Below are 27637 nucleotides of genomic sequence, written 5' to 3'. Positions count from 1 at the left end.
AGACCCCATTGAGAAGAAAGCTAGTAGGCTTGCAGGGAACGATGCTTCCTACGCACACATAGGGCCGGACGGATGCGATACACTGTACACGCCCTACACGTGACAAAGAGGAGAAATTGACGTTATCTTTGTCTTTGTTTTGGGAAATTGGTCTCTAATATGATCATCAACATTCTTTGTTATCTTTATCTTTGTTTTGATATAATTTTGGATTTTGCCACAAAGTGAAAACTAGTCGTAAAAATCATGAACTGCCGTTGTTTTCAATTTCCACTGCTTGACGATTATGGCAAAATTGAAACTATATATACTCTTTTATACATCACATTCTACTCTCAAATACTCCTAACAAAGAATTTGCATTCTCGTAATCTCTTTTTGATTATTCTTGATGATTTGTGAAATTTTATTTGAATTATTGCAAGATAATGCTACCATAGATCACAACAATAATACCATTGACCAACATTGCTTCCATAGAATAATTATTTACATCATAAAACATAACTCATCACTCAGTCACTCTACTTTCCAACATAGGGCTAGGCCTCCCGCGATGAGGCCTAGCCCCATGCCTCGACCCCTTGCGGGCGAATTTCGAATTCCTAGTCACTCGAATATGATCATCAACATTCTTCATCCTACTCAAACGACGAGAATTCCCAGAAACCTCAACGCCAGCTCGATGAGAATTAGCCCTCAAAGATCTCTTCATATGGTCCTCTTTGTACCTCTTCCTCTTACTCAACTCCGATCTTTTACACTCCACGTTCCTACGCGGCCCAAATGTCGACATTTCTCCACCTTCATCCGCACCACCACTACTACTACTACTGCTGCTGCTGCTACTACTACTACTACTGCTGCTTGGTGCTTCAATGTCTCGCCTCTGCCTCCGCCTCCGCCTACGATTCTGCTTCAAAGATTGAAGCTTGAGGCAGAAATAGGAGCAACAGCAGTGTACAGCCGAGAAATAGCTAGAGAAAAAGCACCATATAACGCGACAAATCGTGCGGCAAATGCATTGGCAGATTCCCAAGCTGAACAATAAATAAAAGAACAAGAGCACTGCATAGGCATATAATGATATACAGATCAATTTTGTTAGTTGGAACAAAATGTCTAATTTATCAAGAAAAGTCAGGAAGTTATTACCAAAGTAGGCCAAGATTGCCACCATCACAAACTTCAACAACTGTGCCACGCAGAAGTTTTCGATGTAACAGATGAAATCCCATGTTGGTGCACATACTGAGCTGCATTGAGATTTAAATTAGAATGAGATTTTGTTTGATTCATTCAGTCAAGAATAGTGTTCTATTTTAACACCCTAGATCAAGAAACTGTCGTATTCCTATCGTGGAATCTAGAGACAGAGACTTATGTAGGACCGTCTGAATGGTCAAAATCCACCAGGCATGTCGAGAGACACCGAGCCAAACACGAATGGATGATACCAAAATAATAATAAGTCATTGAATATGGGTTCGAGTCCGAATACTTGATTGACTCCTTCGACGAATTTTTGATCTGGGACTGGAAACATGGGCAGAACCTACTGTAGATTGAAGTTGGTTCGTACGGTCTGGATTTTGACAAAATGTAGCTCACAAAAGGAATGATTCGGCTTCAAAATTGGCAGAATCTAGTGTAGATTGAAAGGGAAAAACTATAACCAGCCCAACAAGTGAATTCATGGTTCCGGTTTTGAACTGGCATTAAAATGTTTCATCTTCCAGTTCAAAACCGGCACCTTTTTGCTGATTTCCAACAGTTTTTTTTATCGATTTCCAACGTTTTCCCCAGTTTTGGGCCAGAATCAACGGTTAATCGCTAGTTACTGTTTCAAAATTCTGAAAATCGAGGCTTGGTTCAGCCCGTGAGAATTTAAAATATACTCCTACTTAAGAAATTAGAGTAAGACGAGATTGATTACTTGCAAGCTTTTCCAGAGAGGAAATCAAGAGGATGGCCGAAAATATTTCCAACAATTTGTCCAACTCCAGAGAATACCGAACCAACTGAATTCCCCATTGATCCTTCCAAAAATAAGATACAGATTAGTACTAAATAACGAGATTAAATTCCCTCCATTTTTTATAACACGAGAAACTACCTGGAAATTTATCTGTTCATCATCCGTGGAGAAGAAATTCGGATTCGAAAGCGATAAGTATCAATAAACGATCTCCAAGTTTTTCATCATAATCAAAGAGGAAAACAACTATGATCACAGTATTTTCTAATTCTCTTTCAAATGTTCATACGAATCTCAGATTTCTAGCCGAAATGGATCACCGCCCTCCGCTGCCGCGATTGGTGTCTTCTTCTTCTTCTTCTTCTCTTGTCTCAGCCAACATTTGCAGAAACTTTCAGGCTGTAAAAAATTGCCGCCTCTCCCAACTTCGAAGTTGCTTATCAGTTTCTGCAAAAAAAAATTCACTCGGAACTTCCGTCGAACACTTGGTATGTGAATATGAAAAGAACAGAGCATCTGTTTGGAAATTATGGGGAAAAAGGAGAAATACAGCATCAAGGAATTAAAATAACTGCTTTTTCGATGAATTCCAAAGAAATAGGAGCGGATTATTTGAATTTTAATTCTCAAATGAATCCGCCTAATTCCAACAGAAAAATGAATCTACAAATGTACTATCTTAATTCATTTTTTATGTCAATGATTGGAACTTGTATTTTCGGTTGAAAATCATTAGAATTAAATGTTGGCAGTTGGCACCGACTCAACAAAGCCCAGCCCAATTTTGAAGGCCCAAATTATGGTTCTGATTCAAATTCCCACATCGGAAAAATGTAGAGCTTTGTGTGTCTTTATTTAACATCAGCAAGCTTCATATGTTGTCCCTTCGGGGACATCCGATAAAATTGGAACGATACAGAGAAGATTAGCATGGCCCCTGCGCAAGGATGACACGCATAAATCGAGAAATGGTCCAAATTTTTTTTTCCCAACATTTTCTGGTGTTCCTGTTTTCACTGATTAAGGTAAAGATGTTTAGATGATAATAGGTACAACCACAACATCAATAATAAGTGATAGCATCAACATTTCTCAATAGAGGATTGGTTGGAGATTTTTTCTATGCAAATGATGCTAAGTGGCAATAGTAGCACAAAAACTTGAAGCATTTGTTTTTGGAAAAATAATTCTCTTATCATTGATTTTGTTTGGACAGAAGAGGAAAACAAATGGAACGACTTGTAAATCAGTCTCTAGTGTGGTACAACATGCAGTAAAATTCTAGTAACAACACGAAATGATAGATTAGATAATATGTGATGGGTACTTTGTACAATGAATTGTATAGTCCAAAGCTTAATGAAGAAGAGATGGAAGGATGGAAACATGTAGAGTAGAGTGTAATGGATGATATGTGAAATATTGAGTCTTTGAACGAGATACACTATTTCTTTATGAATTATGAGAATTGTAGTTGAACAATGGTACAATTAAATACTAGTCATTAATATATCCATCAAATGGAATTTCTTGATGAGGTTATAAGTAGTTGGATCTTATTCTCTAAACTTGGTTTTGGAGATTAATGTTTTCCTCTTGAATTGGAGAAAATCGGGAAGGAAATTGCAAAAAATTGTAGAGGAATACCTTTATCAATTGTTGTAGTGGACGGTATTTTGAAAAATATAGAACACACACAAGAATAATATTGGGAATCAAAAGTATCATAACTTAAGGGCAAAACACATTCTTAGATCCTTACACTTTAATCAAAATGTTCATTAGGTCCTCGTACAATTTTTTCGTTTTAATAGGTCCTTATACCTTTCTCATAAATTTCATCACATCCTCGTACAATTTTTTCGTTTTAGTAGGTCCTTATACTTTGATTATAACTTTTATTAGGTCCTTATACAATTTTTTATTTTAAGATATTCTTTTACTTTTATCTTAGATAATAATTTATATTAAATTAAATTTAATGAATCTTTTATTTTTATTATTTAACTTATCTTATGATTATAAATATTGGGAAACGTATCTTTCAATATAAATATAAATAATCAATTGAAAATTCGGATAGTTATTCTGAAAAAAAAAACTTTGATTGTAATCATGAATCATCACGGTTAATCTTTTTATTATTCTCTACAAGTTATTGAGATAATTGGATAACAAGATGATATTATCTTTATAGACTATGCTAAGTTAAACAATGGAATATTAAAAAGATCATTAAGTTTAATTAAATTTAGATTATTATCCAAGATAAATGTAAAAAAAGTCCCTAAAATAAAAGATTGTACAAGGACCTAATGAATGTTATAATAAAAGTATAGGGACCTACTAAAACAAAAAATTGTACGAGGATCTGATAAAAATATTGTGAAAAGTATAAGGACCTATTAAAACGAAAAAATTGTACAAGGACCTAATGAACATTTTGATTGAAGTATAAGGACCTAAGAATGTGTTTTGCCTAACTTAAGTAGTAAAGATAATAATAAGCCATGCTTTTTATACATGGGCATGTTCGAGGAAGATGATGCAATTTTGGTCTCAGCACTCACGAAGCTTTGGGTTTGTGAATGGTTTCTTAGATGATGGTAAAATTCTGGAAAGAGTGGGAAAGGATTTTAAAGGAATTAATCAATATGTTCTGATATTGTGCTTGTTCAATAATGTTGTGATTGTTGGTTGCATAATATTTCAAAATGTTATGAATTAAATTATCTATAATATTATATACAGTTTTATTAATTCTTTATTTACACCTCCATCTTAAGTTACTTACAGTTTAAATACACAATTCGTATGTATAACGATGGGCAAGTATTTGTTAAATTAAATACTAAAACTTTACAATGTAATAAAAAATAAGTACTACTATAATATTAAAAAAAAACTTGGTAAATTCTCAGTATATTTTTACGCTAACAGAAAATATATCTATCTATAATCTATCTATCTATCTATAAATATATAAAAGAGGAATTTTGGGAATAATTACATGAATGCCATTGATAATATAAAAATACTTTTTTAATATACTTACTATATTATTAAATTGTATGAAAAGGGGAGTTTTGAGAATAATTACATGAATGCCATTGATATATAATTTTTTTTTTCTAATATACTTACTATATTATTAAATTGTAACCTAAATGAAATATTAATACTATGACTCTTCATTTTTTTCATGATTAACTACCAACTAATGACGTTCATTGCCACTTACCCACTAAACTATTAACTTTGAGATTTATATAGTTGTCAAATTATGAAGAGATTAATTTAAATATGGATGGCTCTGAGTTTGTCCGCTTTAGTCTTGCATAGTATTATTGTTACATTTACATCTTGCCTTTGAATTTTTGGTGCAGGTGCATCTTCCGCATTTGTTGTTTATGTTGTTCTCCTTGCATGTCTTTATGGCGGAATGTATAATTTTTTCATGTAGTGCTCTATATGAATATTAGGTTGGTGGCAGCTCTTATTCATTTGTCTTTCCTGAACATGGTATGGGTAGTAGCAACTACAGGGGAAGTAGGCGATGCGGGGTATACTATTAGGGTATGCAACCATTTTTTTTCCCTACTACATGCATGCATATTGATATCAGTTGTATATTCCATGCTATTTTGCTGTATTTTTGTTGATGATTTTGATCAATTTGACTATCTTCTAATATTTATTTATACATTATTTTTATTGACATGTGTTTGTGATTGATCTTTTGTATTCCTGTCCCATTCAAGATGACCATCTTTCCTTTTTTATTTGTCTCAATCAAGATGACCATTTTCCAATTATGGAAATAACCCCTTCTCTCCTCTCTCCACATTAAAATATTCAATTACATTTTTTCTCTCTAATTTATTCCACCTAACAACACTTCCTAAAATCCCGTGCCACTCAAGAATGTGATCATCTTGAATGAGACGGATGAAGTAGTATAAATCTAAAAGTGATTTAAATGATATGTGATTTGTGTGAAATTTTAAGTTTATAAATTTATTTGGTTATATGAGTTTTTATTGGTACAATAAATTGCTATTGTATAAATTTGTGATTTTAGAACTTGAAATAATAATATTGTTTCTCATTCAGTATATTTCTTTGTTTGATTTTATATTTTTTGATAATTATTTTTTATTTTATATATTATTATTTATTATTTCAGATTTCATATAAATATATTTATGAATTTATAAAATCATTTTATAATATAAAATAAGTTTAAATAAAAAAATAGATAGTGCATTGCACGTGGATGGGTTATACTAGTTTTCTTAGAAGTTAATTTGATATTATTTATATTTCCCAATATAATATTTATGATACTCCATAATCCATAGTCCTATTTTCATGTTTTCCTTTTGATTTTACATTTCCTCATTAAATTATATTGTAATCATTATAATATATACAAATGCCTTTCAAATTTTCTTCTGTAACGGCAACACCAAAAGAAGGGGCAAATCGCCGCCGCTGAATCGCCTTGCTAAGCTCACCTCCGCCGTCGAAATCGGTACGAGTCGGTTTTAATTGTCTTTAATTAACCTCTAAGTAGCTCAATTTCGCAAAATTCATCCTCTGTTTTCCCTGCTATGAGTTGTTCTTCATTCAATTGAAGATTTGTACTGACTGATTAGGGCTAAAAATTATTTCCATGAATTGATCATTCTCTGTGCTTTCGTTTGGTTGGTTTGGTATTGTGTGGCTGTAGAGACAATGCCGTATTTGATTTAGGTTAATTATTTCATTCTGATTTAGGTTAAATCGGTTAGATATTTCTGTGTTCATGCTACTGTGACCATATCTCTAACACTGAATTCATACCACAAATTTGTGTAGTTGAATAATAAAAAGCTTCTGAAATTGGTAGGCTGATTTCTGTTTTGGCATATATTTAGGAAAATGTGATAACATTTTTGAGTTTTGGTTAATAGAAATTTCTTCATTTAGGAGAAACTGATTGGATTTATTCTAAGGAATGGAACCAGAGAATATTTTGTTCGGGAATTTACATCTGGGAATGATGACACCTCTAAAGGTAGCATATATTGTATATGATGACCCGGATAAATCTTTCATGCAAGGCGAGACTTCCATGTCCACTGGCTTATTCAAAGATTTTCGTATCAAGATAAGCTGCTTGCCCATGGACTATGATACGTATATGGCTCATGGAGGATTCAACAGGATTGAGAAATCGAATACCGTGGAGATAAAGTTCTTCGACTCAGAAAGGTCTAATGCAGGAGTCGAGAAAATAGACTATACGTTGAAGGACTGGCTAGAAATGAAGCTATTAAAGGGCGACAACGATGTTGAATACTATGCTGATTTAAGTCATCCCATGCACTGGTGGGATTATATCGAATCAGACTTCAAGAGTGTTTTTCGTCCTATCATTTCTGGGATCAGAGTACTTCACTGTCATGGTAAGTATCATGGCAATCTGTTGAATGGAATTGCCATCACTATCTCAGAACAAGATGAATCTGTGGAGGGCTTACTGTTCGGCATGGACAATCAAACAGAAAATCTCTCGTTCGAAGCTCTATGCAGCCGGCAGTGTGACGACATCAAGAATCTCGTGCACTTGATCAAGTATGCTTCAACGTATCCGCTCATACGATCAGATCCCGAGCGTCAACCTCCTTCCCCTCCGAGCGTTGTACAAGTGCTATGCCTACAACAACTGGAAGATAGGTAAGCATCGTTTTGTCCCTTTCCTATTCTTCTTCTCTACTGTCTTGAATTAAAATATATCAAAACATGAAATTTTCTATAACTTTATGCAGGATTTCTTCAATTCATTTGAACCCTGAGTGTTCTCGTGCACATTGGGATCTAAATCCAGTACTCTTATGGAGGCAGCGTGAGATGATAGACTTCTTGATGATGATGTATCGGATCCTATTAACATGCAAATCTAAACTCCTCCAACAGAGTGTTGCCTCTGCTTTTGTGAACAAAGAATGGGCAAGACAAGTGACGGAGCGTGCAACGCAGAGCTATATCGATATGTTAAACCGTGACGTAAGTGCACAAAAGACAGGGATGGGAAAGCTACGTTTCTACAGAAACTGCCAAGAGCATATCAGACCAGAGAATGTATAGAACATATCAGTATTTCTACACATAAATTACTACTATTATATATTTTGCACTTTAATACTGATTTTATCTGTAACTTACACAGGGCGTGTATAGTTCCATGGGCACCCACACAGCCATTGTCGAAATGATCCCAGAGTTGATTCCCGAAGTTGTGAATGCTGCTCATTTTATGATCACCGGCAACAAGTAAGTTTTGTGGTTTTTAATTTATTTATTAGCTTAGAGGATGTTCATTTGATACATGTTTTATATTTCGTGCAGTTTCAGCAATTATGTAAGAATTCTATTCGCGGACATGAATTGGAAGGTTTGAAAATCATGTAAGAGCTCTATTAACAAAATTGGATTGGAGTTAATTCCAAATTTGTCCTAAGTTTTTGTAAATTGTTGAATGATATCTCTGTTTTAGCTAAACCCTGTCTGGTCCTGTAGAAAGCTTTGATTCACTGATGAACATTGACCTTCTAATTTTCACCTACTAATGAACTGATTAGTTGTGTTGATTGTCCCATTTTTTTGTTTATAGATTATTTTCAAAACTTGACTATTGTGTTAGAAATTTTAATTATGTTGTGTCTATGGAATGTCTTGTTCTGTTACATGTAAAAACCTTGTTTAACCTTATTATGACATATTATGTACTAGAGGATGTTCATTTGATATATTATGTACTAGTTGGTTAGTCGTGCTTTGATTTGGTGATTGTTTATTTCGTGCATTTTCGGTGTCTTGCTATTTGGGATTATTTGTTTGGTGCGAGGAGATTGTGTTGTTTGCTGATTGATACAGCAACGGATATGAGCGAGCATGTCCTTTGGTCTTAGGCATTAATTATTCTACTACCATAAGCCAACACGCTCGCGCTAATTCTCTAGTGTTCTTATATTCGTTTTATGTGGCGGGTATTGATTAATATACTATAAATTTTGATCATTCGATAGTAGATAATATGGTGTCCGATATAGATATAGAGATGTTGAGATTTTTTAAATGTTTAGATCATAAAATAAATAAGAAGTTGTTTAAACCGAGAATCAAGAAGCATAGTTCTATATAAGTGAATGGTAACTTAGGATGACAATTTGAACAAGCCACAAAAGCATGATCCGAATATACATGAAATTAATAGATTAATGTACTCATAATATAGCTTGAATTTTACTTGCACTTTGAATTTTAACTTAATTCTCCAAAGCCTCATTATGTTGAATTTCAACTTAGTTCTTGAATATTTTCACATATTATTAGCAACACATTTTTACGTAACTAATTTTACATTATTCTCTCTCTTACTTTACCATTTCTCCACTTTAACTATTTATTATAATTTTTACAAAACGAGTGCGTAAAAGTGACTGGGACTCCTAGTGGAGGACGGAGGGAGTACTACATTAGATGTATATATAAAATCCGAACCATAGACGAAAACCAAAGCGAATGATTAAATATATAATCTCTATAGTCAATTCATCCTACTAGTGTTAGGAGCAATGAAGACAAAGGAGCCACACGTGCTAAAGAAGAAAAACCGTAAGATTAATGGTGTTCTCCCTTCTTCTTCCTCTTCTTCTCTCAAAATTTTCATTAAATACTCCCTACAACTGCACTAATAACTGCCCAAAACCGGCCTCCCTATCTCTCCTTTCTTTCACGTGTAATATTTTCATTTGGATTGTCAATCAAGAATAAAGAGTATTAGGTAGAATAGATAATTTAGCATTAGGCATACTCACACTCCTTTAATATTAAAATAAATTAGCAAGTTAAAATATTAGCTAATCCAAATGAATTCATCTTCCTTTTCCATCTCACAAGGCTCAAAATTAGCTGAATAAATGTCGAACATTTGATTCACATCAAACGGATTGATGTTAAGTGAGTTTTTGATCGATCAAATTAGCCCTACAAATTGCTTGAATCAATTAATATTGTGTTCTCTATTCTAATTGGAATATTTATATAAATATAAAATGTCGAGCTTCTTTCATCGTGGCCCATGTAGTGATGTAGCCCACGATGAATTAATGCATATATCATATATGCTGCAAATTCCAATTGAATTCTGATGATCTAATCCCAACATGAATTAATTCTGAGAGAATTAGTAATTTAAAGAGAAGGAAACATTATATTCCGAACTAGTATTACATTAAATTATTTAATTAATAAATTTTAATGATGCTCAAATATTAGTAAAGTCATGGCACATATTTTCAACTCACCAGGCCCAGCCCAAGTTTCAAGGCCAGTTATTTAAAAATTGGAACAATACAGATAAGATTAGCATGGCCCTGCGCAAGGATGACCCGAATAAATCGAGAAATTTTTTCTTTCCTATTTTTTTGAATCAATGGTTGCATCTTCATTTCGCAATATATTGAAAGAATACATCTTTAAAGTAACTTTTTGATTCCTTAGATGTTTATATTCGTATTTTAGCAGTATTAGTATAATTTCTTAAAAGTGAATTTGGTATTTATATTGTTTCCTAACAGAGTTATAGTTTTGACCTTATAAAAAGCATTATTTCCTTTTATATTGTTTCCTAACAGAATACAGTTTTGACCTTATATACGGAGTATTATTTCCTTCTACATTCATGTTTTCCTTTTATTTTTATATTTCCTTATAAAATCAGATTTTATTTTGCTTATATAAACGCCTTTCTTATTCCCAAACAAACACAACACGGCTATTCTTTCCCTTCAATTTCGTCTCCTTTTTAATTAGTTACTCTGTTTTCTTGATTAGGAGTAACTCCAAAAATGGTGTCCCAGTTTCTAGATAGGCTTCTAAGGGTGATTACATATGCTCTGTATAGGCCTCTAAGGGTATGCTTACATAAAGGATTCAACAATATCGAGACTTCGAATACCTTGGTGACGAAGTTCTTCCCCTCCAACATGTCTTTAGATGCTTGGCTAGAAACGAAATTATTAGCGTGCAAAAGCAACGTTCAATACTATACTGATTCAAGACATCCCACGCACTGGTGGGATTATATTGAATCGGATTTTAAGAATATTTTTGGCCCCGTCGTTTCTAGCATTCGAGCACTTCATTGCCATGATAAATATCATGGGAATCTCTCGAACGGAATTGCCATCAGTATCCCAACTGAATATGATGAATCTGTGAAGGGCTTGGTGTTCGGCATCGACAGTCAAACTAAAAATCTCTCAGTCGAAGAGCTAAGAAACCGCCAAAGAGAAGACATCAAAGATCTCATACAGTTAATCAAGTACGCCTCAACGTATCCGTTCATGCGAGCATATCCAATGTGCCAACCTCCTTCCGCCCCAAACATTGTACACGCGTTATGCCTACAACAACTGGAAGATAGGTAAACATCGTTACATCGTTTCTACTATCTTGAATTAAAATATTTCAAATCATTAAATTCTCTATATTTATATGCAGGTTTTCTTCAATTCAATTGAGCCCTCAGTGTTTGCGCGCACATTGGGATCTAAATCTGGCAGTATTATGGGACGAGCGTGATATGATACACTTCTTGCGGATGATGTACATGATGCTGTTTAAATACGCATCTAAACACCTCCAACAGACTGTTAGCTCTGCTTTTGTGAACGAAGATTGGGTTAAACAAGTGAAGGAACGTGGAGCTCAAAACGTGATTGATGTCTTAGACCATGACTTAAACGCACAAAAGACGGGGATGGGAAAGCTACGTTTCTACAGAAACTGCATAGAGCATATCATACCAGATAATGTATTGAACATTTCAATATTCCTACACATAATTACTACTATTGTATTTATTGCATTCTAATACTTATTTTTATGTAACTTATAGGGCGTATTTGATTGCATGAAGACCCATACAGCCATCATCGAAGTAATCCCAGAGTTGATTCCCGAAGTTGTGAATGCCGCACACATTATGATCACAGATGACAAGTAAGTTTTGTAGCTATCAATTTACTTATTAGATTAGAGGATGTTCATTTAATATGTTTTATTATTTCGTGCAGTTTTGGCGATTATGTAAAAGCTCTATTCTCGGACATGGCTTGGAAGCGTTGACGATCATGTAAAAGCTCTATTCATAAAATTGGATTGGAGTTAATTCCAAATATTTGTAAATTGATGAATGATATCTCTTTTTTAGATAGATATATATGTTGCTGGTTCACTATAAATAATAGTAACTTTCACTTACATTGTTCAGTTATTGATACTTATAATTGTTTCTTGGTGATACAAACTCGATGGTTGCCTTTGTTGATAAAATAGGTTCAAAGAGATATGGTGTAAGAAAAAAAAAAACTTGAAATTTCAATATACTAATACTATGAAAAAGGCAAGATGGAATGCAATGTGAATGAGCAAATGCACACATAATGCGTCTAATCTAATCAGAATCATAGAAATTGACAACAATTACAAGCTTCATAGAAATCCATTTGTTTGCAATATTGATACCAATTTTCGTAGATATCTATCTACTTTTGGAATTCTTTTGTTAGATTTGATTTTAAAACAGAGAATCTTTAAATTAATTAAAAGGCAATCTTTCAAATTAATATTTTAATTCGTATTATTAAACCATTTTATACATTCCTTAATTTAAGGAATTCGATATTCTAAATTATGGCAGTTATCATATTTATATAATTTTCCTTAATAAAAAGATTTCCATAATATATTATTTAATTTAAAGAACCCGATTTTCTTAATCATACTATATTATGTGAATTTCAAGATTGGGGTGTGTATCTTCTGCTTCTATTCTGAATTGCGCTGGTGCAGGTATTTGTTATTAATCATCACAGTTTTATGGTTTTGTTTTTCTTTTGCTTTAGTTACTACTTGTCTCTCATCAATACTACTATAATAGATAGATTCATTTAATGATTAAGGCTAATTCCATGGTATATTACTATTTTGATTGATTCGATAATTAATCTAATTTTATAAAGTACAATAAAATAAATCTCAGGATCAAAAGCTAAAAGCCAAACACATTATAATCTCGAGCACAAGTTAGCTTGCTTGTACAATTGTCATGACTTCAGTGGCATAGACTATGAAGATCTCGTTGAGCTCGAGCACGAACTCGAGCTCTCGCTAAATAAACTTCGAGCTCGAAAAGTAAGTTCAAATATCCAACTCATATTAATTAATTTAACTACTATTCAACTAACTCATCAATATAATGTATTAAAAATGTCGTGTTGACATTTTAATGTGATCGTGTTGACATTTTTAATACACTACTTTGATGAGTTAGCAGGTTAGCAATTTAAGAAAATTTAACATCATAACGCACCCCATAACTACATAGTATAATTCTCTTATATCAGGTTCAGCTCATTCCAGAGCAAGTGGAAAATCGAAAGAGAATGGTACACGGATGAGTAATAGTATTAGTATTATTTTCGTTAACTAATACTCTCTCTGTCCCGCTTTAGCAGTCCCATTGACTTTTCTGCCTTTTTTTTGTAAAAATGATAAAAAATAGTTAAAGTGGAGAAACGGTAAAGTAAGAGAGACAATAATGTAGATAAGACCCTTCTCTATATTATTCTCTCTCTTAATTTACCATTTCTGCTATTTAACTATTTTTTTTTATCATTTTTACAAAAAGTGGGCAAAAAAGTCAATGGGACTGCTAAAGCGGGACGGAGGGAGTACATGATTGAGTAATATTTTGTGTTGGTTTTGATTCAGCGTGATCATATAGGGGGCGGTATACGCTTCTTGTTGATTAAGTATCATGACGAAAAAATGAAGTATCCGGATGTGGATTTGAAGGATGCTTTAACATCTGGATCGCATGGCTTTTCTTGTGTTGAAGGCGTTGTGTATAAAGACATTCCGGGTGATATTGGAGTTTGTCGTGTCGGTGGTGCTTTGTTCTTGGTTAGAGGTAACTTGAGACAGACAGAGCTCAGGCATGATGGCTCTCAACGTTCCGTTCCTTGTGCAAGAAAATGGTTGTGGTCTGCACCGGCACCACCAATAGCCGGTGGTGGTTCTTTTACCATGACTTGGACTCGTTGCGACACTGCTATGCATTCAAGCCGAGAAATTCCCATGGTAGTCCCATTACGTGATGGCAGGATATTCATCTGCGGTGGCACTTTAGAACGTGAATGAATGTTGGGTTGAGATATACAACCCGGAGAAAGGTGAGTTCGACTGCAGGGATGTGCCTGAACACATCTTCAATCCCTTTCCATACTCTTGCTTTCAGTGGAACGACAAATCGGTTATGTTGTACTATGACAATATTAACGTACTAGGAGAAGGAGATGTACACGAATCATCACTTGTCTTGTATGACGTGGAAAGAAACAACTGGGAAATCTTCGCAGAAAACCTCCCCGCCTCTCAAATCAATTGTTGGGGGGATAGGAACCTCATATATATGGGGGGAAACATTCTATTCATTATCGATGAAGCATCTTGTTGGTTCGTTTACGATCTCTCTACCAAAAGAGAGGTCAGGAAGGTGGATGTGAGGGTTAAGGATGAGAAAGTGATCAAAGCTTTGTATCTTGGCAACACTGATATTAAAAGTAGTAGTTGGATGTTCTACATATTCTTGCCAAATGTGGAGAGGGGCATGGAAAACGGTGCTCCATTTCATTGTAATCTTCATTATGCCAAGGTTGAAGTTGTCGAAGGAAAGGGCGGGGATTACATTGCTGCAGTTCAGTTCAGCGGTGTACTCAAAATCGGTGGCTTTAGTGACCTCTTTACTAATTTGAGCCCTGTACTAATTATGATTGATATGGTTTGAATTAGAATTTTTCATAATTTGAAGGTCCTTTTATTATAATGAAATGCTCATTTTTGCATGCAGTATTGCCGATGAGGCGAGCCTTAAGAGAGTTGCGGAGGAGGACCGCCTCAAAGAGAGAAAGAGGAGGATGACAAGTGAATGATAGTTATAGTTTAACCATTTTAACTAACTACTTGTGTGCAATATTGATGCCAATTTTCATACTACATTTTGAATTCTTTTGTTAGATTTGTTTTTAAAATTTCTTTTTGAGTCATTTTATGTGATGATCATGTCATTATCTACGTTGATAAAAGCTAAATAAAGTTAGAGTTGGAAAAGTAAAATCAAATATATATTTACTCTTCTCAATCAATTAACTACTACTTCCTCTGTCCCAAGGAAGATGACGACTTTCTTGAACGGTACAAGATTTCTATTTTTAGTAATGGATCATCTTGATTGAGACAAATAAAAAAGAAAAGTGAGTCATCTTTAATCTTAAATAGGACGGAAGAAGTAATAACCTACTACTATTATATATTGTATTTAAGAAAATATAGTTTTTTATACTTCCTATGTCAACCAAAGATAGTCTCATTTATACATTTTTTTAATGTACAATTTGTAAAATAAAATAGAGAAACAAGAAAAAATGAATAAATTAGAAAATAGAAAGAGAATCTTTAAATTAATTAAAAGGCAATCTTTCAAATCAATGTTTTAATTCGTGACAATCTTTTAAATCAATTTTAATTAAAAAGGCATTTAAGTAATTATAAAACCATTTTATACGTTCCTGGTTTTCGGTATTCTTAATTATGACAGTTATCAATTACCATAGGTACGTGGGGTTAAGACGTGTGATTAGGGATGTCAGTAGGCTCCGTGGACTAGTCTAAATAGCCCGCCAATTTTATAGGGTTAGGGTTGAAAATTCATAGCCCGATAAGCTCACACCTGATTAGGGGTGGGTTGATACGATATATTGTATCGAAAACGTTGTATCGTGTATTGTATCGAAAATATCGATATGAAAGAATTTCATATCGTTATCGTATTGAAAGTTTCGATATAAAAAAATTTCATATCGTTATCGTATCGATATTTCGATATATCGTATCGAAATTCGATATATCTTTAAATATTGATATATATCGAAAATTTCGATATATATCGAAAATATCGATATATCGAAAATTTTCGACATATATCGTATTTTCGATATAAAACGATATATCGCGATATAAGAAAATTCATATCGTTATCCGATATCGTATCGTATCGAAAATTACGATATATCGAAAATTCGATAATTTTCCGATATTTTTCAATACGATACGAGCGATATATCATTTTTTCGGTATTTTTCCCCAGCCCTACACCTGATTAACACACAACCCGTTAGGGTCAGACCCGAAAATACGATGGACTGGCCCGAAAACCCGATAAAATTTTATTATTCCAATTTTTACTCCTAATCCGACACTTCATTGATTGATTTTATATATATAGATAACTAAAAAAGGTAACTTCTAAATAATTATTTAAATTTCTAAAACATGCATTAAAATTTTACGAAATATCTCAAATATTAGTATTTGATCAAGTTTATGACTGAGTTTAAGCATATATCTCAAATTTATCATTATTAAATATTTTACATTTTATGAATATAACTAATTTTCATCATGTTAATCTTATCGGTAGCAACCCGATTAACCCGTTGGGCTAGCCCGAAACCCGAGCTTTTAGGGTTAGGGTTGAACTTTTATAACCCGATAGAAATCGCAACCCGACTAGCCCGCACTCGATTGACCCGCAACCCGGTGGGCCGACCCGATTGACACCCCTACGTGTGATATATTATTGTCAAACCAAAAAAATAAAAAAATAAAATCATATGTAGTATATAAAATTTTCGTTAGTTAAAAGATTTCCATAAAATAAAATCATATAATTTCGTTAATTAAAAGATTTCCATAAAATAAAATCATATATAATTTAATGAATTTTCAGATTGGGGTGTTCTGTACTGAATTGCGCTGGTGCAGGTGAGGGTTCAGTTCTAGGGTTTTCTTTTTCTTTTACTTTAATTACTACAGATACAAGCCATGATTAAGGCTAATTCCATCGTTAATTTATATTAGTTTTTCAGTGATTCAATAATTAATCTTGTTTCTAGGAGTACAATAAAATACTAAATCACAGGATCAAGAAGTGCTAAAAAGAGTTTAGCCGAATCATGTCAAGCCAATCATATTATAGACTTGAGCGCAAGTTATCTTGGTTGTGCCATCGTCTTGACTTCAGCACCACTGTCTATGAAGATCTGGTTGAGCTCGAACACGACCTCGAGCTCTCGCTAAATAAACTTCGTGCTCAAAAAGTAAATTCGAACCCAACCCGACCCATCTTTTTTAATTTAACTGTTACTATTGTATAAGGCCATCCGCAACGCTATCTCTTATCCGTCTCTTAACCGTCTCATCTCTTCACTATTCATGGGCCCCACTGTACTTTTCAGCTCATCTCTTAACTAAGAGACAGCACCTGCAACCCTCCATCTCTTAACCATCTCTTAACTATTCATTCAATTTCATTTTTTATTTTTAATTCCAACAAATTCAATTAATAAAAAACACACTTCATTATAAATAAAATAAAATTACAATTTAAAATACATAAAAAAATAAAAAAGACATAATTAAAAAACTAGAAATTACAAATTGCACACTTAAACTCAAAAAAAAAAAAGGAGGCAAAGAAGCAGAAGAAGGAGTTCTCTAGTGACGATCATCTAATGGTTGCCAAATTTTGCCCAAATGTGCTCCATTAGATCCTCCTGGAGTTGGGCGTGGGCGGTAGAATCACGTGTCCTTGCCCGAATAGACAACCGCTCTTGCAAAGACGGATGCACTCCCGTTCGAGGCGGACTACTTGCGGTTGAGCTTCCCGGGGTTTCAGGGTCGAACCAATTTCCCGCCTCAGGTCCTTCGTCGGCGACAATCATGTTGTGCAAGATTATGCACGTATACATGATGTCGACCATATTCTCTATAAACCACTGTCGAGCCGGGGCTTTGATAATGTTCCATCGAGCTTGGAGAACCCCGAACGCTCTCTCCACATCCTTGCGAGCAGACTCTTGCTTCTGCGCAAAAAGAGACTGCTTTTCGTCCGTAGGCCTGTTGAACGTCTTCACGAAGGTTGGCCACTTCGGATAGATGCCGTCGGCAAGATAGTACCCCATTTTATACTGGCGATTGTTAGCGACAAAGTTGATGGCCGGCGCTTTACCATTCAGAACTTCAGTGAAGAGGTCGGAGTTGTTGAGCACGTTGATGTCGTTGTTCGAGCCGGGGACCCCGAAATACGCATGCCAAATCCATAGCCGGTAGTCGGCGACGGCCTCGAGTATAACGGTGGGGTGGGTGCCTTTGTGGCCGCTCGTGTATGACCCCTTCAACACCACAGGGCAATTCTTCCATTGCCAATGCATGCAATCGACACTCCCGAGCATCCCGGGGAATCCGTGCACGTGTTCGTGAAGACGGAGCAGAAACTGACAATCTGCGGTGGTTGGCTTCTTCAGAAATTCGGCGGTGAAGGCTGCCCGGACGCCTTTGCAGAAGTTCAACAAACAAAGTCGCCCAGTGGATTCTCCGACGTGCAGGTATTCGTCGAACGCATCCGCCGTTTGTCCAGTAGCAAGCTGACGGATCGCCGCAGTACATTTCTGGAGCGTCGTGTGGCTAGGACGGCCAACAGCGTCGAACCCTTCTCTGAAGAACTCTTCCCGTGCCGCCAATGTATTCGCGATATGCAAAAAGAGCGGGCGTGACATACGGAAACGGCGACGGAAGTAGATATCTCCCCACACCGGATTCGGACTGAAGTAATCACGTTCCAACCTTGCGGCGGCTTCTTCCCGGTTACGGTGGATGTATGTCCGGCGTTGCCTAGGAGGCGCGGCGGCTTCCTCCTCCCTACGTCGATCTGCTTCTAGCGATTCTTCCATTATTCGACGCATTTGCTCAAATGGATCCATAATTGATTAAATTTGGGAGAAGAAAAAAATAAAGGAATGATTTTATAGAAGTGATTGGAGAGGAAAGAAAGAGAGATGAGAGGATAAATGTGTGTTTGTGTGTAATATGGAGAATGGAGAAGAGTATATATAGAATATATAAAAAAAAAAAAAATTAAAAATTAAAATATTACCGTTCAACGGTAATATTATCGTTTTTTATTTTTATTTTTATTTTTATTTTTTTGAAAAATCTGATTTTTTTAAAAAAAAATTGAATTATGACGTCATAAATCCGACGCCCACTCGCGGGTCGGCGAGTGGGCGTCACGCCACCAGCCCGCGCGCGCCACGTGGCGCCGGGCGCGTGTCTCGCGACCTCGAGACTTGCCTCGCCGGGACGCGTTGGGCGTCGAGACATCTCGTCTCGTCGAGACGAGACGGGAGCCGCAACGCTGTCTCGATGCCGTCTCGTCTCGTCGAGACAAGATCGAGTCCGCAAGGAGGCAGCGTTGCGGATGCTCTAACTATCTTAATTTGATAATGTGTGTTATGATATATGTATGTCTTCTGTTGACATGACATTGACATACATATGTCTATGTTGACATAGTTGTCAGTTATAAAGATAGTTATGAACTGATCATATCATATAACTTTGTTATATCAGGCTCAGCTCATTCAAGAGGAAGAGGAAGATCTAAAGAGAATGGTATGCGAATGTGTCATTTTCATTAAGTAATATGGGAATAAGTAATATTTTGTGTTGTTCTTCACTTCAATTTCATTCAGCATCATCATATTGGGGCCGGTATACGCTTCGCGGTGATGCTGACAAGCTATGACGACGAGAAAATGCAGTATCTGGATGTGGATTTGAAGGATGCTCTAATATCCGGATTGCCTGCTGTTTCTTGCGTTGAAGGCGTTGTGTGTGAAGACATTCCGGATGTGCCTGGAGTTTGCCGTGTCGGTGGTGCCTTTTTCATGGTCGGGGGTCGCTTAAACCGAGAAGAGATAAGGCGTAATTATGAATACAAGATTCCTTATGAAACAAAATGGTTGTGGTCTGCACCGGCACCACCAATAGGCGGTGGTGGTTCTTTTACTATGACTTGGACTCGTTGCGACACTGCTATGCATTCGGCTCGAGTATGCCCCATGGTAGTCCCATTGCATGATGGCAGGATATTCATCTGCGGTGGCACTAATGAACCTGAATGTTGGGTTGAGGTATACGACCCGCAGAAAGGTGAGTTTGACCGCAGGGACTTGCCTGAACACATCTTCAATCCCATTCTGTCGTCTTGCTTTCTGTGGGACCACCAATCGGTTATGCTGTACTATGACAATATTTACAAAGAAGAAGAAGAAGAAGAAGTCTGCAAACCATCACTCGTCTTGTACAACGTGGAAAGAAACAATTGGGAAATCTTTGCAGAGAATCTCCCCAAATCTCAACACGGTAATTGGAGGAAGATGAATCTCATATATGTGGGGGGAAACATTCTATTTATTATCGATCGTGCATCTTGTTGGTTTGTCTATGATCTTTCTGCCAAAAGAGAGGTCGGGAAGGTGGATGTGAGGGTTAGGGATGAGACAGTGACACAAGCTTTGTATCTTGGCAACACTGATATTAGAAGTAGTAGTTGGATCTTCTACATATTCCTGCCAAATGCGGATAGAGACAGGGAATTTTATAGTAATCTTCGTTATGCCAAGGTCGAAGTCGTCCAATGAAAGGGAGGGGATTACATTGCTACAGTTGAATTCAGCGGTGTCCTCAAAATTGGTGACTATCATGAACTTTATATGTGAGCGTCTTACTAATTATGATCAATATGGTTTGAATTGGTTGTAGAATTTCTTCATGATTCGAAGGTCCTTTTATTATAATGAAATGCTCATTTTTGTTGCAGTATTGCTGATGAAGCAAGCCTCAAGAGAGCTGCAGAGGAGGAATGCTTGAAAGAGAGAGAGAGGAGGATGACAAGTGAATGAAAGCATGCTTCTTGCACTGAAGCTTATGAGTCTCGTCTGGCTTAATTTTGTTATGTTTGGATTGATTAACGTTGTAATAGCTGTTGATTTCATTATTCTCAACAAAATAATGATGATGACTCGTGGAATGATTTATTGGCGGCAGTCCATCATCGCTTTGCTTCGGAAAATTATGCAGATGTGATACGGGCGCAGTGCAACCCAACGACGTTAGCAACTCCATGAACCCGGTTATCCGCCAACTGCTCTAAACTAAGGGGTTGAATCTGCATGACCAAACTAGGCCCAATATATGTAGTAGATTATATTTAGAGAGAGGATCAATATAATTATTCTTTGGATATTATTTATTTTACAAGTTTCTTTCTAGGGTTTATTTTATAAGTTTAGAATTCCTATTTAAAAAGGATATTGAGAAATACATTAGCACTCACCTAAATTCTAAGTTTCTAACTGATCTTCTACTTGAGGTAAAAGGAAAAACCAAACTTGAAAATTCAATATTCTGTAATAAGGAAAATGGAATTTGACGAATGAGCAAAGGGCATAAAAGAACGGCATTCAACATTGTAAATTTGTAATACAAGAAAATATAGTGTTCTTTTCACTTCTCATCAATCTTCTCTTTCCTTTTCCTTGTTAGCTAAACAACAAAACCCATTACAAGGCCAACTATTCAACCGTGCCTTGGACAACTTCAACCTTGGCATATTGAATATCACTTTTAAAGACTCTTCAGCCTAATTTACAAATTAACTACTACTATATATATAGAAAATCAAGCTCAATACAAAAAAAAAGAGAGTTAAATCTAATGTTTTAATTAAATCATTTACGAAGTGCTACAATTTCTTGATTCTTCTCCTTCTCCATGAGAACTTCCTAAAATCAAAATATCCAAACAAAAGTTAAATTGACTAATTATATGGTAATGAGTTAGGTAAACATCTCGAATTCATTTTTATTTGACACTTTTACTTTTTCTTTTAATATTTTAATTTAATTTCGTAAAACACTTTTTATTCTTTAAATACTCAAATCTAATCATTTTATTCTAAGAATAATCTTTGATATCATAATTATACTCTAATTCATAGTATTTTTTACTTTGACGTGTTTTTGCTTGACTAGACTTCAATATCTGTTTGAAAACAAAACCCGATGGAATTAAATATAGGCACCAACTCAACAAAGCCCAGCCCAATTTTGAAGTCCCAAATTGTGGTTCTAATTCAAATTCCCACATCGGAAAAACCAAGAGCTTTGTGCGTCTTTATTTCACATTAGCAAGCTTCATTTGTTGTCCCTTCGGGGACATCCGATAAAATTGGAATGATACAGAGAAGATTAGCATGGTCCCTGTTCAAGAATGACACGCATAAATCGAGAAATGGTCCAAATTTTTTTAATCTGAATCAATGATGGCATCTTCATTTCTCTTTTGCATAGAGGATTTTATGAATTTCCAAAACGGAGTAGCTTATATGTCCGGTCTTGGCTGAGAATGCTTCTGTCACAGCCTTGATTATGTTCATGGTCCATCAATTTATGTTTGAACTTTAATGGATCAATCATTTACTTAATTTATTCCACAAGGTGTTCACAAGTTGATAATAATCTCTCTTCATGACCACAACTTGCCACCATTTCTACTGTCAAATGGGAAAAGGAAAGCTTCAGGTACTTGGCCGGTGTCGATCACATCAGTTTGAACCTCTGTTTTTCTCTCTTGGTCATGAAATATTGATCATATCTAGGAAATGAAAGGTTGGCGTTCTTGAGATTCATTCCACTTGACTTGATTTGTAGAGAAACTTGTCAATTCAAGTTACATGTTCCATGTCTCACTTTTCTAACCAATGTTTAGGGATTTAATAAGAGTTTCATACTCCACAGTTATAATTTCGTAATTCAGTAGTATGGAATCTTTCTTCATCGCATTTATTTTAAGACGAGAATCAAATCGAGTCACGTTATGGGACTAAACTAGATCTTCTCTTTTTCATAGTAATTCACTATATATACTTCAACGATGAAAGATTTCCAACCATTAAAACTAATGTAGTGAAGAACATTGACATGTACACAAAAGCCTTCAAATGCAGAATATATCGAATCATGGCAATATGGTAACGACACAATAACAATATGTTTGACTAGTATGTCATTAAAAGGTTCATATGATAGATAGTGATAGCAACAGCAATCACTTAATCATAACATGCAAATCTTGTACTACGATGAAGAAATAAATCAGCAAAGCTGGAAATTTTCAAGTGTTTGGTATGGTTCACTGAAGTAGCATCATGTTTGGAGAGAGAAGCCAATGCTAGGAAAAATCATCAACTATGTAGAATTCTTTTCATTGGATAATACAAGCACAGCAGAGCTTGTTCTTTTTGAGAAAAATTCATTCTCTAACAGTAATTATATTTTCGTAGAAGTTAATTTGATAAGTATTAGTTTTATTTCCCAATAGAATATGAAGATAGGTAAGAATTTGTGTCCAATTTTCATGTTTTCCTTTTGATTTTACATTTCCTCATTAAATTATATTATAATCATTATAATATATAGTATACAAATGCCTTTCAAATTTTCTTCTGTAACGGCAACACCAAAAGAAGGGGCAAATCGCCGCCGCTGAATCGCCTTGCTAAGCTCACCTCCGCCGTCGAACTCGGTACGAGCCGGTTTTAATTGTCTTTAATTAACCTCTAAATAGCTCAATTTCGCGAAATTCATCCTCTGTTTTCCCTGCTATGAGTTGTTCTTCATTCAATTGAAGATTTGTACTGACTGATTAGGGCTAACGATTTCGTATTGTGTCTGTATTTTTTATTTAGGTTAAATATTTCATTCTGATTTAGGTTAAATCTGTTGGATATTTCTGTGTTCATGCTACTCTAACACTGAATTCATAACACAAATTTGTGTAGTTGAATAAAAAGCTTCTCAATTTGGTAGGCTGATTCCTGTTTTGGCATAGATTTAGGAAAATGTGATAACATTTTTGAGTTTTGGTTAATAGGAATTTCTTCGAAACTGAATGGATTTGTTCCAAGGAATGGAAGCAGAGAATTTTTTGTTCGAGAGTTTACATCCGGGAATGGTGATAGCTTCAGCGGTAGCATATAATGTATATGATGAGCCGGATAAATCTTTCATGCAAGGCGAGACTTCCATGTCCAATGCCTTATTAGAAGATTGTCTTTTCAAGATAAGCTGCTTACACATGGACTATGATACTTATATGGCTCATAGAGGATTCAATAGAATCGAGAAATCGAATACCTTGGAGATGAAGCACTTTGACTCAGATAACTCCACTGCACTAGTTGAAAAAATAGACTATACAGTCAAGGACTGGCTAGAAATGAAGTTATTAAAGTCCGAGAACCATGTTGATTACTATACTGATTTAGGACTTCCCACGCGCTGGTGGGATTATATTGAATCAGATTTTAAGAGTATTTTTGGTCCCACAATTTCTGGCATTAGAGTCCTTCACTGCCATGGTAAATGTCATGGCAATCTCTCGAATGGAATTGCCATCAGTATCTCAGAACAAGATGAATCTGTGACGGGCGTACTATTCGGCTTGGAAAAGCAAACTGAAAATCTCTCGTTCGAAGCTCTATGCAGCCGGCAAAGTGATGACATCAAAGATCTTATACACTTAATCAAGTATGCCACAACGTATCCGTTCATACGATCAGATCCCGAACGTCAACCTCCTTCCCCTCCAAGCACTGTACAAGTGTTATGCCTACAACAACTGGAAGATAGGTAAGCATCGTTATATCTCTTACCCTATTCTTCGTCCACTGTCTTGAATTAAAATACATCATTAACATTTATGTAGGATTTCTTCAATTCAATTGAGCCCTGAATGTCATCGTGCACATTGGGATCTAAATCCAGTATTATTTTGGAGGAAGGGTGAAATGATTGATTTCTTGATGGATATGTATCGGATTCTGTTAACATGCGAATCTAGACTCCTCCAACAGTCCGTTACCTCTGCTTTTGTGAACAAAGATTGGGCAAGACAAGTGAAGGAGCGTGGAACTAAGAACATGATTGATATGTTAAACCGTGACATGAGTGCACAAAAGACAGGGATGGGCAAGCTTCGTTTCTGGAGAAACTGCATAGAGCATATGAAACGGGTACAAAACATATCAATATATCTACACATAATTACTATTATATTTGTTGCACTTTAATAGTACTTATTTATATGCAGTCACAGGGTATGAATAGTAGCATGAGCATCCATACCGCAGTTATCGAAATAGTCCCAGAGTTGATTCCCGAAGTTGTGAATGCCGCGAATTTTCTGATCACGGGCAATAAGTAAGTTTAGTACTTGTTATTAATACTTATTAGATTAGAGGATATTCATTTAATATGTTTTATTATTTTGTGCAGTTTCGACGATTTTGTAAAAATTCTATTCCCGGAGCATGGATTGGAAGACGGTTTGACGATCATGTAAAAACTTTATTCAGAGAATTGGATTGGAGTTAATGCCAAATATATGTCCTAAGATTTTGTAAATTGTTGAATGATATCTCTGTTTTAGCTAAACCCTGTCTGACCAGCAGAAAGCTTTCATTCACTTATGAATATTGACCTTCTAATTTCACCTACAAATGAACTGATTAGTTGTGTTGATTTCTTGTTTATAGAGTATTTTCATAGAGCTATGGTGTAAGAAAAAAAAAAAAAAACTTGAAATTTCAATATACTAATACAATGAAAAAGGAAAAATGGAATGCAATGAATGAGCAAATGAACACATAATGCCTCTATTATTCTAATTTAATCAGAATAATAGAAATTGACAATACAAGCTTCATAGATATCCATTTGTGTCCTTATGCGTGCAACATTGATACCAATTTTCATAGATATCTATCTACTTTTGGAATTCTTTTGTTAGATTTGTTTTTAAAATAAGAGAATCTTTAAATTAATTAAAAGGCAATCTTTCAAATTAATATTTAATTCGTAATTATTAAACCATTTTATATATTCCTTAATTTAAGGAATTCTTTTTTTTTCCCCTTAATTTAAGGAATTCGATATTCTAAATTATGGCAGTTATCATATTTATATAATTTTCCTTAATAAAAAGATTTCCATAATATACATTCTTAATACTATATTATGTGAATTTTAAGATTGGGGTGTGTATCTTCTGCTTCTATTCTGAATTGCGCTGGTGCAGGTATTTGTTATTCTTAATCGCAGTTTTATGGTTTTCCTTTTCTTTTACTTTAACTACTACTTGTCTCTCATCAATACTACTATAATAGATAGATTCAATCAATGATTAAGGCTAATTCCATTGTATATTTCCCTGAAAATTTGATACATATTACCATTTCGGTCCGTCCCTGAAAATTTGATACATATTACCATTTCGGTCCGTCCCTGAAAATTTGATACACTTCACTTTTACCATTTTTGGGAGTGGACCCCATATTCCATTAACTCATTCCTACTCACATTTTATTATAAAATTAATACTTTAAAAGTAGGACTCACATCCCACCAACTTTTTCAACTCACTTTCCATTAGATTTCTTAAAACCCGTGTCGGGTCAAAGTGTAGTAAATTTTGGGGGACGGAGGTAGTACTATTTTGATTGATTCAATAATTAATCTTGTTTTATACAGTACAATAAAATAAATCTGCTAAAAGATGGGAAGCCAAACACATTATAATCTTGAGCACAAGTTAGCTTGCTTGTACAAGTTTCATGACTTCGGTAGCATAGATGACTATGAAGATGTGGTTGAGCTCGAGCACGAGCTCGAGCTCTCGTTAAATAAACTTCGAGCTCGAAAAGTAAGTTCAAATACCCAACTCATGTTAATTAATTTAACTCCTACTATTGTGTAATAACTATATAGTATAATTTTTCTTATATCAGGTTCAACTCATTCCAGAGCAAGTGGAAAATCGAAAGAGGATGGTATGCGAATGAGTAATAGTATTAGTATTATTTTCGTTAACTAATACGTGAATGAGTAATATTTTGTGTTGATTTTCATTCAGCGTGATCATATGGGGGCCGGTATGCGCTTCTTGTTGATTAAGCATCGCGACGAAAAAATGCAGTATCTGGATGTGGATTTGAAGGATGCTCTAACATCTGGATTGCCTGGCTTTTCTTGTGTTGAAGGCATTGAGTATGAAGACTTTCCGGGTGATATTAGAGTTTGTCGTGTCGGTGGTGCCTTATTCATGGTCGGAGGTCAATTAAATCGGACAGAGCTCAGTTATGATGGCTCTCAATGTTCCATTCTAGATGAAGCAAAATGGTTGTGGTCTGCACCGGCACCACCAATAGCCGGTGGTGGTTCTTCTACTTTGACTTGGACTCGTTGCGACACTGCTATGCATACGGCTCGAGTATACCCCATGGTAGTCCCATTACATGATGGCAGGATATTCATCTGCGGTGGCACTAATGAACGTGAATGTTGGGTTGAGATATACGACCTGGAGAAAGGTGAGTTCGACCGCAGGGACGTGCCTGAACACATCTTCAATCCCGGTCTGTCGTCTTGCTTTCTGTGGGACCACCAAACAGTGATGCTGTACTTTGACAATACTAACATAATAGGAGAAGGAGAAATCCTCGAATCATCACAGTCTTGTATGACGTGGAAGGAAACAACTGGGAAATCTTCGCAGAGAACATCCCCGAATCTCCAATCAACAATT

General features: G+C 35.3%; 3 protein-coding genes, 2 non-coding genes and 1 pseudogene across 6 annotated transcripts; 5 read left to right on the top strand and 1 right to left on the bottom strand.

Moving 5' to 3' along the window:
• Nucleotides 1-439: 439 nt before the first annotated feature.
• On the bottom strand, nucleotides 440-2681 carry LOC125204900 (uncharacterized). 2 transcript variants are annotated; one of them, XM_089061011.1, is made up of 4 exons: nucleotides 2117-2681; nucleotides 1937-2039; nucleotides 1156-1256; nucleotides 440-1068 (listed from the first exon to the last, which is right to left on the bottom strand). In XM_089061011.1, exons 2-4 carry the CDS (start codon nucleotides 2032-2034, stop codon nucleotides 512-514), a joined length of 756 nt encoding a protein of 251 aa, XP_088917137.1. In that variant the 5' UTR covers nucleotides 2035-2039; nucleotides 2117-2681; the 3' UTR covers nucleotides 440-511. The 2 variants fall into 2 exon arrangements, with proteins under 2 accessions (XP_088917137.1, XP_088917136.1); XM_089061010.1 differs by having other exon boundaries at nucleotides 440-1256.
• Nucleotides 2682-2858: 177 nt separating this feature from the next.
• On the top strand, nucleotides 2859-2961 carry LOC125208720 (U6 spliceosomal RNA). Its single transcript, XR_007174201.1, has one exon. It is a non-coding gene; the product is annotated as a U6 spliceosomal RNA (small nuclear RNA).
• A 3437-nt stretch (nucleotides 2962-6398) lies between these two features.
• On the top strand, nucleotides 6399-8621 carry LOC125204256 (uncharacterized). The gene is made up of 5 exons (XM_048102858.2): nucleotides 6399-6512; nucleotides 6976-7699; nucleotides 7792-8104; nucleotides 8193-8296; nucleotides 8372-8621. The coding sequence occupies exons 2-5, from the start codon at nucleotides 6978-6980 to the stop codon at nucleotides 8421-8423; spliced, it is 1191 nt and encodes a 396-aa protein (XP_047958815.1). The 5' UTR covers nucleotides 6399-6512; nucleotides 6976-6977; the 3' UTR covers nucleotides 8424-8621.
• Nucleotides 8622-10338: 1717 nt separating this feature from the next.
• LOC125198801 (U6 spliceosomal RNA) lies at nucleotides 10339-10447 on the top strand (annotated as a pseudogene).
• An 11750-nt stretch (nucleotides 10448-22197) lies between these two features.
• LOC148923586 (U6 spliceosomal RNA) lies at nucleotides 22198-22300 on the top strand. Its single transcript, XR_016133099.1, has one exon. It is a non-coding gene; the product is annotated as a U6 spliceosomal RNA (small nuclear RNA).
• A 920-nt stretch (nucleotides 22301-23220) lies between these two features.
• Nucleotides 23221-25523, top strand: LOC125207558 (uncharacterized). Its single transcript, XM_048106950.2, has 5 exons — nucleotides 23221-23578; nucleotides 23927-24684; nucleotides 24761-25067; nucleotides 25145-25254; nucleotides 25330-25523. Exons 2-5 carry the CDS (start codon nucleotides 23945-23947, stop codon nucleotides 25394-25396), a joined length of 1224 nt encoding a protein of 407 aa, XP_047962907.2. The 5' UTR covers nucleotides 23221-23578; nucleotides 23927-23944; the 3' UTR covers nucleotides 25397-25523.
• Nucleotides 25524-27637: the final 2114 nt, after the last annotated feature.

The sequence above is a fragment of the Salvia hispanica genome, chromosome 6 (assembly GCF_029641045.1).
Source record: "Salvia hispanica isolate PSC_SH4W2 chromosome 6, Shi_PSC_v1, whole genome shotgun sequence".
Lineage (NCBI taxonomy): Eukaryota > Viridiplantae > Streptophyta > Magnoliopsida > Lamiales > Lamiaceae > Salvia > Salvia hispanica.
Note: the sequence above shows the minus strand (reverse complement) of the source record. Positions and strands in the feature narration are given on the sequence as shown.